The sequence below is a fragment of the Nansenia antarctica genome, assembly GCF_963989245.1.
Source record: "Nansenia antarctica genome assembly, chromosome: 18".
NCBI lineage: Eukaryota > Metazoa > Chordata > Actinopteri > Argentiniformes > Microstomatidae > Nansenia > Nansenia antarctica.
In genome coordinates, this window is record NC_137691.1 from 17,195,167 (window position 1) to 17,212,928 (window position 17,762).

At 45.4% G+C, this 17,762-nt stretch overlaps 2 protein-coding genes across 4 annotated transcripts in view; one reads left to right on the forward strand and one right to left on the reverse strand.

Moving 5' to 3' along the window:
• The window catches only part of LOC308173663 (mitogen-activated protein kinase kinase kinase 12-like), a gene marked incomplete at both ends in the record, with an annotated part of 20,786 nt that extends 15,753 nt beyond the window's left edge, over window positions 1-5,033 (forward strand). The window contains 5 exons of the mRNA XM_080548703.1: window positions 520-663; window positions 1,178-1,952; window positions 2,703-2,770; window positions 3,549-3,849; window positions 4,944-5,033. Of these exons, the coding sequence (XP_080404829.1) occupies window positions 520-663; window positions 1,178-1,952; window positions 2,703-2,770; window positions 3,549-3,849; window positions 4,944-5,033 (1,378 nt within the window). The remainder of the gene's footprint in view (window positions 1-519; window positions 664-1,177; window positions 1,953-2,702; window positions 2,771-3,548; window positions 3,850-4,943) is intronic.
• A 2,195-nt stretch (window positions 5,034-7,228) lies between these two features.
• LOC308173596 (poly(rC)-binding protein 2-like) lies at window positions 7,229-16,663 on the reverse strand (the record flags this gene model as incomplete). 3 transcript variants are annotated; one of them, XM_080548624.1, is made up of 13 exons in its annotated part: window positions 16,512-16,663; window positions 15,112-15,261; window positions 14,854-14,877; window positions 14,704-14,736; window positions 14,440-14,556; window positions 14,055-14,186; window positions 13,834-13,962; window positions 13,441-13,515; window positions 12,665-12,706; window positions 11,361-11,433; window positions 10,734-10,786; window positions 10,352-10,521; window positions 7,229-8,514 (listed from the first exon to the last, which is right to left on the reverse strand). In XM_080548624.1, the coding sequence occupies exons 2-13, from the start codon at window positions 15,178-15,180 to the stop codon at window positions 8,478-8,480; spliced, it is 954 nt and encodes a 317-aa protein (XP_080404750.1). In that variant the 5' UTR covers window positions 15,181-15,261; window positions 16,512-16,663. The 3 variants fall into 3 exon arrangements, with proteins under 3 accessions (XP_080404750.1, XP_080404749.1, XP_080404748.1); XM_080548623.1 differs by having other exon boundaries at window positions 11,361-11,460; XM_080548622.1 differs by lacking the exon at window positions 7,229-8,514 and adding an exon at window positions 9,447-9,849 and having other exon boundaries at window positions 11,361-11,460.
• Between the last annotated feature and the right edge of the window lie 1,099 nt (window positions 16,664-17,762).

The window sequence follows — 17,762 nt, forward strand, 5'->3', positions numbered from 1 at the left end:
GGTATTCCATCAACATTGCTAAAGGAAAATCCAGGCTTATTTCGAGATTTGGCTAAATAGACATGGGTTTTTTTATGAATCTTGCGGGATTTCGCAAAATAAGCCTCGATTTTTTTCTAGCGATGTTGATGGAATACCCCCCAGATGGCACAAGGAAGGGGAACAAGACTGAAACAGATAAACAGAGCACACCTGACTGACCCGGGGATGGAGAGGAAGTTGTGATGTCTCACAGTAGACAGAGACATCTGTACTATAACACACTTCTCTAATCTGACACCTCCATTATAGATGTATAGCCATAAGAGTAAAGTGCTCTTACACTCTCTTTACGTGTAACACATACAGTACCAGTCAAAAGTTTGGACAAACTTTCCCATTCGGAAAGTGTGTCCAAACTTTTGACTGATACTGTATAATAAACGTAGAAACAATGCTTTCACTACGCTTTCATGTACACTCATGATGCATGTCTGTGTCGTCGTCGTTGTCCCCCCCCCCCCCCCATTCCTTCCACAGGAGGGAACAGTCTCTAGATAAGAATAATAAGAACCCAGCCTGTAACAAGCACCACAGCTCCAGGCAGACCGGTTCCCCCAACTCCATGGAGAAACTGATCAAGAAACGCAACGTCCCTCAGAAGCTGCCCTCGCACAGCAAGAGGTGAGCCGGGGGGAGGGAGGAGAGACTGGTCACATGGTCACCTCTCACTGGGTACATATCAGGGGAGGCTGGTGGAGGTAGACACACGCATGGTTGACACCATTCCTCATGCCGTTCCACGCGTTACAATGAGGCCGTGCGTCCGATTTCTACCTCCACCAGACCAGCCTCCCTGGTACATATTTATGTCGAACACTGTATGGTATGCACTGTATATATATATATATATATATATATATATAACATGGCGTGAGATAAGGCCTATTATATACATTTTGATGTATTAATTTATGATGTATTAGAATAGGGACAGACACAAAAACATTGACACGTTCCCCCACATCAATGTGATATTATGAAATGGTTAAACGGTATCCTGTTGAGTGAAATATTATATTTGTGTAACGATATAGAATAGATTTCATTTGCAACCGAGGAGATGAGGAGATGATTTACAGTACAGTCTTCTGCTTCTCTCATTCACCCCAGTCCTGGTTGTTGTTGTGTCCTCTAGGCCAGACCTGCTGAAGTCCGAGGTCATCCTGCCCAAGCTGGACTCCTCCATGACCCAGGTGACCATCCCCTCCTGCCCCAACAAGGGCTCCACGTCCCCGGGGAGGTCCCGCCGGGGGAAGCCCCGCTACCGCAAGGCCGGGAAGGGCAGCAGCGGAGACCTGGCCGGCCTGAAGGCCACCCTGTCAGCCACCCTGTCAGACACCTCCGCCCTGCTCAGCAACACCACCACCACCACCACCACCACCGCCACCGCCACCAGGGGGCAGCACCTGGACCCCAGCGCCGCTCTCCGGGGTCTGCAGCACGACCTGCTGCTGAAGAAGATGTCCTCCTCCAGCCCCGACCTCATCTCCACCACCCTGGAGGCGGAGGGTCGCCGCAAGGGCCAGAAGACCCCCGGCCTGGAGCGGGGGGGCAGCCAGAGCGCCTCGGCCGGCCTGGGAGGGGGGGGGCACAACACGGGGACGGAGGGGGAGGAGGAGGAGGAGGACGGCGAGGCGGACGACGCGGGGGTGGGGAACCACCGCGACCCGGCGGAGACCCCCCCGCGCAGCGACACGCCCAGCGAGGACGCGGCCTCCATTCCGTTCTCCAGTAGTCCCGATTCGCCGTGCGGGAGGGGGGGGGCGGCGGCGGGGAGGGGGCTGGTGTTGGGGTCGCCGCGTCAGGACGGGGAGGAGAAGGAGGAGAGCGTCGGGATCAGCCGATCCCCCAGGAGCCAGCGTCTCACGCCCGCCGCGTTGCTCTACAGGGCGGCTGTGACACGCAGTCAGGTGAGCACTGGGAGCCATGGCAACTGGCTGCTAGCATTGCTTGTTTGTTTTATTCCTCTCATTTGAATGTACAGTACCAGTCAACAGTTTGGACATACCTTCTCATTCAGTGGTGATAGATGAATACTGAAGACATCAAAACTATGAAAGAAGACATTATGGAATTATGTAGTAAACAAAAAAGTGTTAAACAAACCAGAATATGTTTTATGTTTTAGATTCTTCAAAGTAGCCACCGCTGGGCGGTGTTCACGGTTTCCTTTTCCACTGACACACACACATAAACACTCACACACACACACACACACACATCAAGCTGATTGAGAGAATGCCAAGAGTGTGCAAAGCTGTCATCAAAGCTAAAGGTGGCTACTTTGACGAATCAAAAGAAAAAAATATATATATATCAAATGTATTCTGGTTTGTTTGACACTTTCTTGTTTATTACATAATTCTACATCTACATGAACCCTCAGTCCACAACCAACCCCTACCCCCTGTGCAATTCTGAACATCCGAGAGGTTTGGACAGGTCAGGGTGTTTTTTATTAACAGATTAGAAGTTAATTTATTACAATACAATATACTGTATTCACTTTATTTATTTATTTTTCCTTTGAGCATTTTGATTTTAATTTCAACTCAATGCTATGGGTTCATCTTCCTGTCACTACTCACTGCTGTGCCCTGCTGTAACCCCTGCCCCTCTGTAACCTCTCCCTCTCTGTAACCCCTCCCTCTCTCTTTCAGAGGCGTGGCGTGTCGTCAGAGGAGGAGGAGGGGGAGGTGGACAGCGAGGTGGAGCTCCCACGAAGACGGTGAGCATCGTATTATCAAACACTATCAGCGTTTTAGCATCAGTGGACTTTGGTCTACCACTCAGCCTTTATTGAGAATGTGAATGTTGATAAATCGAGAATCAGACCATGACAACTTACTGTACAGTACATCAAATAAGTTATTTAATTTGCACACACAAAAAACAGCAGACCGACAGAACCTTGTGTGAAGCGTTTTGACAGTAATTGAGTAAAACAATCTTCAAAATGCACGCTAATAATACAACGGAAAGAAAAACACATCAAAACACAGAACAAAAAGACACGTGCCTCGTCCAATCTAATCACTTGCTCCCTTTATGACGTTGAACTCAGTGTGTGTCCGGCGCTCTCAGAGCGAATTTACGAACGCAGCCATAATGATATCCTTGCATAACAGGAGCGACTATAGATCTTTAACACTAAAACAGCCATGAGGGGTCATTTGACCTACTTGTGAGTAAAGAAAAACATTCTATATTTGCACTCGATCAAATTTCAGGACCCTCCTTTCATGACTTTTCCTAGATGTGCATTCTACCACCCAGTATCCTTACATTTTCGAAATCACATCAGGATAAGTTAGTATCTTTTGCAGTTTTTCTGTGTAGGAGGCAGGCTAATTTACAAGCGGCCAACTAGTGGTCGTTGTGTGTAAGTAGCAGCTTCCCATTGTAAAGACTATGGTCATTTGACCCCGAGGCGGCTCTTATAGGAGGTAAAAAAGGACGGCTGTTCTAGTGTTAACAGGAGTGTTTCTTCATATTTCCCCCCTCAGTCGTCCCGTCAGCATCACCAAGTGCCAGTCCCTGTCCACCTTCAGCTCTGAGAACCTGTCGGTGTCGGACGGGGAGGAGGGCAACACCAGCGACCACTCCCACAGCGGCACGCCAGACGTGGTCAGCACCAACACGGACGAGCGCCTGGACGACCGGAGCGACGACCTGCTGTCCCAGGGCTCCGAGATCCCCGCGGACACCGCCGAGCACGCCCAGGGCTCCGACGGCCTATCAGAGAAGGAGGCCGCGCTGCGACAGGTCAAGACCCAGCTCACCACCGAGCATCAGAACAACTACGAGGTAGGACCGGGTCAGAGAGACGAGAACTGATTCTGAGAACTAAGGAAACTTGACTTGGAAAAACTTGTTGTAGAAAGAATGATACCCCCCCCCTCCCCCTCCCAAGAAGTGTAAATAACCGATGTGAATGTTAACTTAACATAATAGTCACTGTGTAGCAGACCTGGGCAAAATATGTATTTTAAATGGTTAAGATATTAAATATTTTTAAAAAAACATGAGGTGTGCCTTGCAAATGTGACTATTCTACTGATCTCATTGTACCTGATAAGGGAAATCAAGCGCGCCTCCATTTGATATTTCAAATACTTCAAACTGTTTAAAATGTGCACATTTTAAACCTCCATTGCACATCTTTGTCCTGTCCCAGCTGTAGTCCACCTAATTCAGCCACTCAACTCATCACTGAGCCCTTCATTGCATGAATCAGCAGTGTTAGCGCAGGGCTAGAACAAAAATGTGCAATTGCGTAAGTTCCCAAGTAACTGTGTAGATATGAACAATAATTTGAATCAAAAATGATTGAAGCGGATGTGATGTACTGGCTCAATATTGTGAGCTGTGATCTAATTAGAGTTAATCTATCTTCTGTTGTTGTTGTTGTTGTTGTTGTTGTTGTTGTGGTGGTTGTTGTTTTTAACTCCAACAAACAGTAGGATGACTCATCTAATTTGACAGATAATTCAATGCCAAATTGGCAAAATGACAACTGTCCTTTCAACAGAATTCCTTTCATTAGCCAACGCAAAACACGGTTAACGGGCTTTAGAACACAGTTAGTACGTCAGCCAGTACGTCATGTCTGCTTCTGCTCCTTATAACATCGAAATGAATTCATCTTTGACATCCTGTATATTGTTTTGACACCATGTAGGTATATACAACCAATATATTCCTAGTGCTTTGCAACCTCTGCAACATCCCAACCAGCTTCAGCAAACTGGAAAGATTTCAGATTCAAGATTTAATATGCACACGCCAAGTCTGCAGGGGCTCGTCCCAGTAAAATCAGGGCAACCATTTTGAGTCTGTCACATGATGGACCCACTGCTTCCCTCTAACTCGGATGAACCCCTTCTCTCCCCACCCCCCAGGGTCTCTATGACGACTCAGACTGTGATAGTGCTGAGCTGGACCACTCAGGCAGTGCAGAGCCCAATCGACCCCCCAGCGGCAACTGGTGAGGAGAGGGGACCCCCAGCTCACACCTCCCCCCCTCCCCAGCCCCCAGACCTCGGCTGTCTGGGACTGGACAGGCCGCTGTACAGCAGATCCAGCCGCCCCCCCCCACCCACCCACCTCCCACCCAGTCCCCAATCCCCCCTCCCCTAGCCCCAGCCTTGCAAAAACCCTTCAACTCAACTCACCTCACTGACAGGGGCCCCCCCCCATCAAATCACCGTCAACTGAGACTTACTGTAAACACTACACCACCACCTCTCTCATGATGATTCCGTTATCATTGTTATTATCCTCTCCCTAACATTTTTTACTGTTGTTTTCATCACAAAATATGTGTCATAGTTCATCATCAGCGTATTGTCTCTTACCCAGACGTTAGAATGAAAACCGTTATGTATACCATTCCATTTTACCGTTGATCTCAAATTGCAACGTTTTTCGGAGTGACCCCTGTTGCTGCTTGCACTTATTATTACTGTACTGTTTCCTGTACGTTTCATTGATTTCTAGTGTTCATTACATTCGATATCTAATTTCTATGTATATATAGAAATATCACTTTCCTCACAACCATTATGCACTGAGTGTAATTCATCGTTACATCTACGAGGGAATTCAAGGCTTTGTTAGTATTAGAAATAACATTGATGTTTACATTTGTTCTTTTTAAGTTGTTTACATTTTATACCTTTTTTTTGCATCAGGGATTACGTTGTCATTTTATACAATCTGTATTTTAAGTTAACGTTCATGTAAATATCTGACCTCTTTACTCTTGAGTCTGTACACAAGGAACAAATTTGTAAAATGTGAGACTGTATAATTTAACGGTGCTGATGTTTTCAACTAGATGGCGCTATTGTATTGTACCAGACGTAGCCATAGATTGCTAATGTGGCTATGGGTACCATTTGTGAGGTCAGGGCATCAAAACACGTTGGAGAACAGTGGCTATGAATAAGCAATATTATGCTCAAAATCATTCCCCATCACTGAGCAAACTATAGCCTGTTTCATTCTGGGCAGTCTTGATTTTGTAGATGAAATATTTATTTGGTATTGCAGTGTTTTTTACTGTATTAAAAATGCAATACCATCTTAGCATTTTGGAACAAAACCTCACACCATGTACATTTGGAAGTGTACAGATCACAACAGCATGCTTGTTAGATAGTATGGGTATTGTATATTGGTCCCAAAAACAGTTGTCACATTCTAAGTGTGGCTCAGATCAAAGTGAAATCCCCACGACTCACAACAATGAACAATCCAATTGAAAGCGTGAGCAGAAATGTCTGGCAACTCCAGAATGAAGGTCCCTGGAAATGCAAAGTGGGATCCTTGGGACGATCCTACGCTTCGATGGTGAAGTCAGAGTAGGGTCCTCCCAAGCATCCCACTTAGCATCTACCATGACTGAACAACAGCCTCATAGCAGAGGCCCCTATATAGCCTGGGGAAAGTGCATCCGTTACGCAACGTTCAAATAGAAATGTATTGTGTAGAACATGAATGTGTCGAATGAATGTAGAAACAGAAACTGGCAGCTCTATACTCTACATTTCTTTCTGCAACGCGGTGAACGTTTTCATCTCACTGACTGAATACACCCCCTGCTCTTGACTGTCATCCAGTGTCTCAGCAGGGTCCATTTTATAAGCTAAGAAATGGCAGCTTCTGCGTTCCCTAATGTTTTCTAGATTCATTAGTGTTCCCTTTTAGAGGTCTCAATTTGCAAACGTTCACATCTCTGGATCTACTCTGTCCCCTCTGGCTTTAATTAAACAAATGGGTATTTTACTGGACATCATCAATCTAATCCAACAGAAGAAAATGTTGCCAATATAACAAGACTACTGCCCTCTAGTGACTGTAAAAAGAGACACGTATGTTTCTGGATATGCTGATTCAAAACAAACTCCTTTCAAAAGAATTGTTTGTTTTTATATTGCATTATGTATTGTATCTGTGTACAATAAATATATTTAAGAATCAAATTAAGACTAAATAAAAAAAATCTGTTAAAAATCTCTGAGTGGTGCGTCAATTCATTATTATGTTGTTACTAAATTGAGGTTACCTAGGAGGACGGAGCCAAAGGAGGGCCAGCCTATAGGTTACCATGACGATGATGAGGACTCCCTTGAAGACAAGTTCATGAACACAACCAGAAAAAAAAGTACTTCACAGGCAAATGTATAGTTTTGTAGCATTTCACATCTTTATTTCTGTATCTTTTTTAAACAATGTTGTGGCACCCAGGTCTACAGTCTTTCAAAAACGTGCACAAAAGGTTTTTTCCTGCAAATAATAAAAAATAAAATCTGACTCGAGCAAAGCAAAGAAAGAGCAGGACACTAGTGTTAACTCAACACCCTTTCCTTGTCTAGTTTCAGCTTAATGATTCATTTCTTCGTCTTATCATTTATAGACAGACCTGTCATTGTTCAGGAGTCAATCCCCTTTGGTAGTTAAAAAAAATATTTCCTCCATTTAAAACAAATATTCCAACTTTTTTTTTCTTTTTTTTTTAGTAGTATCAGTCTTTACAAAACAAGAGGATCGCCCTCTCTGCTTCCTAACCCTGGAGCCAATCCAGAACCCCAAAACCTCCCATCCCCAGCAAAAAGTCTGAACAAATTATCACATCAGGGGGCAAAAGGGAAGGTGGAAAAATGGGAATGACATGGAACATAAAAGTTAAGGTGACATGCGTACTACACAGTTTAAGTGAATCAAATGACGCAATAGCCTCTTCTAGTGTTAGGTTGGTCTGTCATACCCAAATATGAGCTACATATATCGTCCCCAAGGTGACAAACGTGTATCCCCCCCCCCCCCCCCCCTTGGACAAGCACTTAACTGACATTACGGGGTGTGTCATCAAATTAAGGGGAGATTGTAGATATTCAATGGATAACATGACTTGAGGATTTGGGGGAGGGAACGGGGTGTGTGGGGGGGGGGGGGTAAAACGCAGAAAAAAAACAGTCAATCTATTTTATTTTTTGAGACTTTTTATTTTTCCTTTTTTTTGCCTTTTCGTTTTTAAAGAAAAAATCTGACTGTACAGAACTAAACCTATGCCTATTCAGATTTTTCCACCTCTACTCTTTTGTGTGATGGTAAAGAAAGACAGGGAGAGAGAGTTTCCATCCAACAAAAAAAATAATCACTAATAAATCATTAAAACCTCCAACTGGACTCAAAAGGGATTTAAAAACCAAATTATGTTATTTTTTGAGTAAAAACCAAAAAAATAAATAAATGCAGATCAAAATTATGCGGTGGTGTGATTTTCTCCAAAAAAAAAGAAAAAAAGAAAAAAGGGTAATAATTAAGTGGTCAGTTCATTCCACTTTCAGAAGCCAATGGTAAAAGGTGTGTGTTTGTGTGTGTGTGTGTGTGTGGGTGGGGGGGGTTAGTGCGGATGCAGTGTTGTTGTTTCAGTTGGTCGCCAGTCCTGTAGCTTCAGAGGAGAGCCTGGAGAGACACACGTAGAGATCGGGGAGAGAATAAGCCATGCTGTGTTTCAATCATCAAGACAGGTACAAAGCAGCAAAAAAACAAACAGTTCAAATTCACGTCTTACAATTCAGATCATTATAACAAACAGAATACCCCCTCTTGTATTTTATGAATAGATCAGTGGATGTTCTTCCCCCTTGCTATATCGACCCTCCTCACTAAGTTATTCAGACGGTGGATGTTCTCCTGTTGTGACCGGCACTAATACACTGTAGTAATGCACTGTAGGGCATTAATCAGGGGCAGGTGAGCTAGGGGGATTTCGAATTCATTGTATGCATGTACAATGACACTCATTTCCTGAAATTGTACATGTCCAGCAACCCAATATGGCGATATAGATCGGTAGGAATTCCTGAGGGCAGGGTATCAAACTGAATGTGCCACCCAAAGAGACTGCGGAGGCGGTTACATCTAAGCATGTGTGTGTACGTACACCATATGTTCACAACAAGGAGGTCCTTGGAATTTAACAGTTTCTTAGCGATGGCTCTAACATTTTCCTAAAAATCAACTACAGAGCGTGTTATCTTAGAGAGGGCGTGATAGAGGGGCTACCTGAGCATACAAGCGAGAGGAAACCCAAAAGCTTTAGAGATAAATAAGTCAGTGGAGGGAGTGTCCACGCCGCTCAAAGAGATGCACAGGTTCCTTAGGAAGCTCATGGACCCAAGTCCATCTGGGGGGGGGGGGGGGGGGGGTTGGGGGGTGGCGGGAATAGACAAAACAAGCAGTGGACACCATATCTGGCCTTTTAGCATTTCAGGGTGAATTTGGGAGTTAAGCGTGTAACACAGCCAGGTAAGGTACACAAGCAGGTACAAGTACAGACACTAGAACGCCTTGTCCACTCTGTACTGGACTTTGTGTGTGTTTTCCCGATTACATTAGTAAGGGGAAAGCCTCCTCCTCTTGGACTTGGTGCCCAACTCAGAGGAGAGCTTGTGGGGCTCGGGGGGGGCAGAGGGGTTACTAGGGGTCGCCCCACCACCCACGACATGGAGGGCCAGGAGGGGGAGGGGCTTGAGACTGAGCAGACTGGTGACACAGGCGGGAGAGCTGGGGTGGAGGGAGTCAGAGGAAGAGGAGGAGGAGGAAGAGGAGGGGGGCCCGGGAGCCGACAAGGACAGAGAGATGGAGGCTGGGGGGGGCACCAAACAGGAGGAAGAGGAGGAGGAGGAGGAGGAGGAGGAAGCGGCAGGAGAGGAGGTGGTGGTAGTAGTGGAGGGTGGGCAGAGGCTCGTGCTGAGGGTCTGTTCAAGGTTGGAGGAAGCTTTAGAGGACTCTACGCTGTAGAAACAGAGAGACAAGGAAAAAGAAGAGGGACACACAGTCGGGATGGGTTACAGGGTAGGCTGGTGAGTATGGAGGGAGGGATGAAGGGAGGGAAGAAGGGGGGGTCAGGATGAAGGGGGTTGGGGGGACAACATTAGCACAACCTGACCAGGAAAGGTGAGAGTCTGACAGACGTGGACTCGGGGGAAACGACAGTAGCGGGTTTTGTCTCGGTGTTGTCTATTCGGAGGGTGGGTGGGGGAGATGAGGCGGGCCGAAACACGCAGAGATCCGGGTTTGTTTGTTTTTCCTTCACCATGACGATGCGGTGTGAGGCGGACAGGTTGAAGGACACCGGGTGGGTTTGTGAGGGGACCACCAGGTCAGGTCTGTGTGTGGGTACAGGTGTGGGACACCAGGTGTGTTTGTGAGGGGACACCAGGTGTGTGTGTGTGTGTGTGTGTATATATATATATATGTGTGTGTGTGTGTGTGAGAGGGTACAGGTGTGTCTCACCTGGCATTGATGAGGTACTCTGCCAGGCTGATGCTGGCAGGTGAACCAGTGATGGTGACCTGGCGTTCGGCCACGCCATCCACGGGGTTGGCGATCTTGATCTGGGCGCCGGACATCTGCCGGATCTCATTGATCTTGGATCCCTGACGGCCAATGATGCACCCAATCAACTAGGTGAGGAGAGATGGGGAGGGGGGAAAGAGCAGGAGGAGAAATTACAAACCAATTAGCATGACGCTAATAGGCTTTGACAGTGCGTCTGAACAAGCATGTCGATGTTCAGAGCTAGCAGGAATGTGAATTTGATCGACTGCCCGGTTCTGGAGGGAATCGTGAACGGAACCCGGACAGAGAAAGGACTGTGAAGGGAAAAGCCACTCACATCGTTTGGAATATTCATCTCATGGGAACTAGTTTGGGCAGAGGCATCCATCCCTGGTAGAAGGAAACACAGCAAAACAACTCAAACATGTGCCACTTCTCATTAAGCCTAGAAAAGAACAATAATGAACTAAAAAAGGTGGGGGGGGGGGACAAAATAAGAAAATCATTCAGTCAGTCAAGAAATGTGTAATCAGGACACTAAGATTATTTCTGATTCGAGGTCAACTGAAATCCACTGAGAGCCTCTAGTCTAGCGGTGCCGAACCGTCGTGATCCTCTCGCCGCTAACGACCAAATGTTTTATTTTGTGATCGACCAAGATCCTTATCGATCAATTATCGATCGTCGATGCCCACCCCTACTGGAAAGGCGCTATATCAGCGAATAGTGGTTTAGATCAATAAGTAGTGGTCTGTGGTCTATGGCCCGTAGCACGAAATCAGTTGTCAGGTCAGGCATTTGCGAAATTACGATTCTTTCTGATTTGCAGCGATGGAGGGGGAGGTGAACGGAGAGCCCAAGTGAGAGGTCAGAGAGACCCTGGTGTGTGGGGCATGGGTCAGAGAGACCCCGGCGTGTGGGGCATGGGTCAGAGTGACCCCGGCGTGCGGAGCTTGGCACCCACCAGTGAAGCCCTGGTTGCTGGGCGCCAGAGGGAAGGGGCTCTGCTGCATAGCCAGCTGGTGGAGCTTGGTGAGCTGTGGAGAGATAGAGGCAGAGGAAGACTGTGAGAGAGAGAGAGGGGGCAGGGAGAGAAATGGGGTGGGGGGGGGGGGGAAAGAAAGACGGGACAAGCATGGTCAGTCAGGACAGATTTAACATCACAGCATCAGCACAAAACAGGCAGTCACGGCAGTCACCCCCGCCCCCCCCGCCACCCACCATCTCTCAACCAGTTATCCTTATTCTCAAACTCCAAAATGGATTGTGTTTTTTTTGTCAGAGAACAATCTTATACATTGTCTATTCAGTACCGATTCTGCTTTGACATTCTTCATCAGTTCGGGATGAATCCATTGGAAAAGATGGGTGGTAGACTTCTGCCTCACAGAAATGAGAATATGTGTGGGGGTTTTCAGAATGACGCGGATCTCCTACAGTCAAAACCATTTGCTCAAACCTCAAACTTAACTACCGCACAGTTTTATCACTGACTTTAAACTCAGACAGAAGAGTAACACAGGGTGTACGGGTCACAACAAAGAATGTCTTGACATTCATATTTATGGAAAAAACTAAACATGGATATACACTACTACGTTAAGTGAAATGACAGAGCGATAGGAACAAGAGACAAAAAAGAAACACAGGATGTTAGTGGAGGGACAAAAACTGTGCAAAAGGTTAGAGTGGAACCGGATGACTTATAGATGACGACAGAGACTTTCTTATTCAGAAACGTGGCGTGGCGTCACTACAGAAACTGTTAACACACAACACATTATTACACAAGGTCAAATGAAGGAGAGTGGTAGAGCGTCAGTGAAGAGAAAGAGAGAGAAAGAGGGAGAGAGAGGGATGGTTACAACATGGAGGGGTGGAGAGTCTGGACAAACACCTAAATCCATTTGCTAATTGCCCTAAAGTATAGTCTACATCTGCTTCACAACCTTGCGGGCCAGGGGGGAGGACGAATTTCAGTTCACAAAGCCACCGCAAAGCATCCATTTCACAGCGTTCTGGACCGGTATCAACAGCCCTTTAGTTTGCAGATCATCCGTTGGCAGAACACAGACGGAAAGATGAACCAGTTTTTATTAACACTCGAGGCTAGGTCCGGATTGGAACCCCCTGGCCTTCGGTCTACCCTTCCCCTGTGTGTGTGTGTGTGTGTGTGTGTGTGTGAGAGAGAGAGAGAGAGAGAGGGGGGGAGGGAGGGACTGGCGTCACAGGGGAGCGGCCGATGGAGATGAAAACTACTGCACTTACATCTGGCTGCGGGATCGCGTGCTGTCCTTGAACGGCGTACGCCTGAAACGAGAACAGAGCATTCATGTTCATTCATGGGCGTCCTGCCGACATGTTTTCCCTCAGCGGCTGGCGCTCACAAGAGTGGCTTTCGTTGCCTGACACACTTCCTGAGCTAGCACCTTTTGAGACCCAATAACAATCTAAGGCGTTCACTACACTTAGGTGAGGCAACGAAAACATTTTTATAAAAAAAAAATAAACACACAAAGTCTTGTCCAAAGTCTCCACATCATCAGGGAAGAGAAACTGTATAGACATTGAAAAAAGTGACTGAAAACACAGAAAACAAGAGTGGGGAGTTAATAATAATAATAAAAAATGTCAATCGTCTAAGAGCCTTGCAGTGGCCAGCAGAGCAGCAGCTGAGCTGAACTCTTGTCTTTAGGGATTCAACTCATTCTCCACACTGTAACAATGGAGGGTGGAGAGACGCAGCCTACTTCTGTGATTGGAGGTCTAGAAGTCAGTAACATGAAACCAAGGAGGCTGAAAAAATCATACTGAGACGCAAAGATTTAATTAGAAACCGCCTCTAAGGCAAATGTTATCCATCAAGTCATAATGGTTTTTCTATTTTATTTTTTAATAAATCAGGCAATTGTTGAAATCTCTTTAAATTATTATTATTATTTATTAAAGACAAGAGAACAAGCCCAAATAACTGCCAAACTAATCCATAACAGATTCTCTAGCTCTCAGAAGCTTCCTGTGCTCCTCCCAGCCCTGGTAAATACCTGTCCTCCGGCGAAGATGACAGGAGATCCTGATGGCTTGGGCCTGTAGGGTATGGTCACTCCCTTAGGGGGAGACTGCAGAGAAGGGGCATTTCAATCAATCAATCAACAGCTGTGTTTGTTTTTCAAACAGTATGATAAGCAACAGATCAGACATATTTGTAAAAAAATAAAAATAAACAGTTACATGGGTTATTTCATCCAGAGACTTATTAAATATAAAGGCCAGATGTCTCTACTTCCAGTCATCTTAAACAGATTTGGGGTCTGGGAATATATCATTGTATTGGTTAAAAAAATACTGTTGTATGGGTAAGAGCAACAAAGCCACTATGCCCCATCACTGAATCATTGCATTAAAAAATGAAACCTAAAACACAAATTCTACTTTACCTCAAGCATAACCACACAGATCTGCTTCACACACTCAATGATGGACTGGGGAGTGCCAGCAATGGTGATGGCGCGTTCTGTGGAGTTAGGAAGCATGTCCCCTGCCACTTGTACCTGAGCACCTGTTGACTAGAACACAGGGAGGGAAAGGCCTGATCACCGACGTTGAACTACAGAAGGATTGTGATATGGTTGTGTGTCGTCACAGCTTCCTACTGTACCTCTCGGATCTCTTTGATCTTGCAGCCACCTTTCCCAATAAGGGAGCCACACTGGCTGGCAGGCACCACGATGCGTAGGGTCACAGGGGGCTTACTAGTCGCTGTGCTGTTCGTCATGGAGCTGCTTATGTCCTGCGGAGGGGGGGGGGGGGTTATTAAAAAACGTTCTTCACACTTGAGTGAGATGATGAATGGACAGTAGGGGTGGGCATCGACGATCGATAAGGATCTTGGTCGATCACAAAATAAAACATTTGGTCGATCACAAAAAAAACAAATCGACCAAATGTTTTATTTTGTGATCGACCAAGATCCTTATCGATCAATTATCGATCGTCGATGCCCACCCCTAATGGACAGCGTAGTCAGCCAGATCATAAATTACCTCTTCCAGCTTTTCGATGATCATGGAGAATGCTTTGAAGATGGCGGTGGTCGGGCCAGCCAGGGTGATGATCCTCTCAGGACAGTTTCCCTCAGAGATGTTGATGCGAGCCCCGCTCTGAAAAGGAAGGGAGAGATCGACGTCAGATCAAACCGAATCTGTAATCCTGGATATTCCTCTGTTCCAATGACAACAAACCAGCGTGGCTGTCGTCAACACGGATCAGAAATACGAGACATGAAAGGGGGGGGAGAAAAAACTCACCTCTTCTCTCATCTTCTTCACAGATTCACCTTTCTATAGGGGAAGACCGTTGGAAAGAGCTCAAATTAGTACACTTAGTAACCGGAATAAGTACATTCTTCAAGAGGCAGCAAAAGAATAATAGTTGGAATTATGCCCAAAATAACAAACCTTGCCGATGATGCTTCCGACTTCCTGAAAGAGAAAAAAAAAACAGGTGCATTTAGAAACGAGGTAGAAGAACCTGAACCTATCAAGGCACGGTAGCCACCCACCGGCCATTAGATGACATCCACAGCCTAATGTACAAACATACGTGCTTCTTCACATAATCATTCCCTCCATAATTCTCCATCCATTCCCAGGGTTCCGTTCTAGGAACGCCCATTCGGGCATTTGATTGAGAGAAAAAAAAGGGACGTCACCTACCTTGCCATGCATGAGCAATCTAATTGTCAGAGTGACATTAAGCCCTCCTTCAATCACACCGGAGTCCATGTCGTCCAGCTTGGCGGTTGGGTGGGTCACTGTTTTTACAAACTTGGGGTCTTTGGTCACAGAGATGGATCAGAGATGGATCTGGAAAACACCACAGAGACAGAGGAGCATGATGAGGACAGACAGAGCTATTGCATAAACCAGAGATTAAGCTGGATTGTAATAATAATAATAAACAAAAAGAATGCATGTGCACACAGATGACTAGGTTGAATAACACACAGGCCTTACAGACCTCAGGACACACGCCAGGAAGGGTAGCATAGCATGTATAAGTAGACTCAGATAGACTAGATCTTAAATGATTTTCATGGATGCTCAGGAAATCAGTCCCATTCATTACACGGTTGCTCGCGCTATGATCGCAACAAACTCAACGTAGCCTAAACGAGGCATTCTGATAGGGTTGTTGCTTGGAAAGTAACCCATCTTAGATTACTAGTACCGTTTAATTAAGCTGGGGGTATTAGGACATGATCGTAATTCGTAGTTCGCGTGTGCATCTGTTCGCCAGTGGCACAAAAGCTGATTGATTAAATGATCTAAACTAGCTAAGCTAACCAGCTGGGGTCGGGAGATGCATCAACGTGCGTGTGGCCTAACTAGCTAAGCTAGCTGATCTTGACTAGAATAAAACCCCAACTACCTTCCTTGACTCTGAAATGCATCAGCATCGAATCCGATATCCAGTCAATTATGGAGTAAAAACTTGGCGTTTTTTTTAATAGCTTGAACCGGCCGGCGCTAGCTGTTAGCTTAGCACACGCTGTTGTTTGTTCCAGTTCTGTTAGCTGTTAGCTTAGCATGCATGTTAGCTTAGCACAAGCAGCCGCTAGGTGGCTCTGACTCAATGACTGGGGGAGCAGCGTGTGTACATGGTGGACTGGCTATGAATGACTGTTCACTTGGCGTTCACATTCACACTAAGCTAGCAACGAACCAACAATGAATATATGTTCATTTTCCACGTCCAAATGAGCCCAACATTAATTATGTTTTATGAGAATAGCGAACAGAGTAGTTATGGGGGAGATTGGGAGCGTGTGTCTCTGCGTGCTCCCGCGGCCTGGCAATCTCACGTGAAGCCTGACTGTTGGCCGCGTTCGTAAACTCGCTCTAGAAAACCCGACCGGCACTCGCGTAACGCCTCTCGTCCAATCAAATGACTTGGTTTCTTGGTGACGTTGAAGCCAGTGTGCGCTGCGGCGCTCTGAGAGCGAGTTTACGAACGCACCCAACAAGCTAACCGCTAACTAGCTAGCTCGCCTTGATGCGACGCGCGTTTCTTCGCATTTCATCACACAAAGTAAAGATCTCAGAGATGTTCTTACCTGGTCCTGGGCTGAGATGTGTCCGGGGGGAGGGTGGGGGTCTTAGGGTAGAAGGGGAGAGGTTCGGGAGGGTAGACACCCGGGGGAGAGTTTTGAGAGGATTCGGGGGAAGAGGGAAGAGTGATAGTGCGCTGTGAGATCCGTGGCTCCGCTCCTTTACACAAAGACAACAAGACTGGAACCTCTGAACTTTCCCCTTTCACCGGGGCCAGCCCTCCCCCACACCCCGTGTTCCCCCGCCCCTGGGACGGAACTGCGCAGAAAGTTTCAAATGATAGGAAATCACATTCTCCATCTCGTTCGGATAATATTATAACTAATATATAATATATACTAATATACTAATATAATATAACTGATTCTCTGATCCAGTTGCATAATAACACAGAACCGGTTTCACAGACAAGGCATAAATCTACTCCTGGACTAAATCACACTTTCAATGTAAAATCTCCAAAAAAAAAAAAAAAGTTTCAAATGATAGGAAATCATTCTGCATCTCGTTCGAATAATATTATAACTCATATAATATAACTGATTCTCCGATCCAGTTGCATAATAACATAGGGCAGGTTTCACAGACAAGGCTTGAGCCTAATCCTAGACTAAAAAGCATCTTCAATTGAGATTTGACATTGGAAGTGTGATTTAGCCAAGGACTAGGTTTAATCATTGTTTGTGAAACTGGCCCATAATGTTGCAAAACAACTTTGTTTAAGCTGATACATTGTATGATATCACGTTTTTTCCCCCTGCTAGGACAAATAGGTTGGTTCGGCCTGAAATCTGGTCAAATTAGATAATGCAATGTGAATGTATATATATATATATATATATATATATATATATATATATATATATATATATATATACAGCACTATCCATGCACTGTCTGTCCTGTGTTGTCCTGTTTTTGCATTTGTATTTGTACTTGTTTTGTTCATGTATATGTGAAAAAAGCATAAATGCACCTACTGTAATGCCAAAACAAATTCCTATATGTGTCAAGCATAATGGCAATAAACGTTATCTGAATCTGAAATAATAAGTTATACTACATTCATAAATATATTGCGGACAAAAAAAGGAAAAAACCCAACACAAGTCAAATGTATTTGTACAAAATGTATTTATTTGGCTTGGTTTTCTGGTAACATAGCATGACTTTCATACTGTTAGTATTAGCAATATAATAACAATTCATACTATATTACACAAAGTTGAATTTGTCTGTTTTATTTATGTTCACAA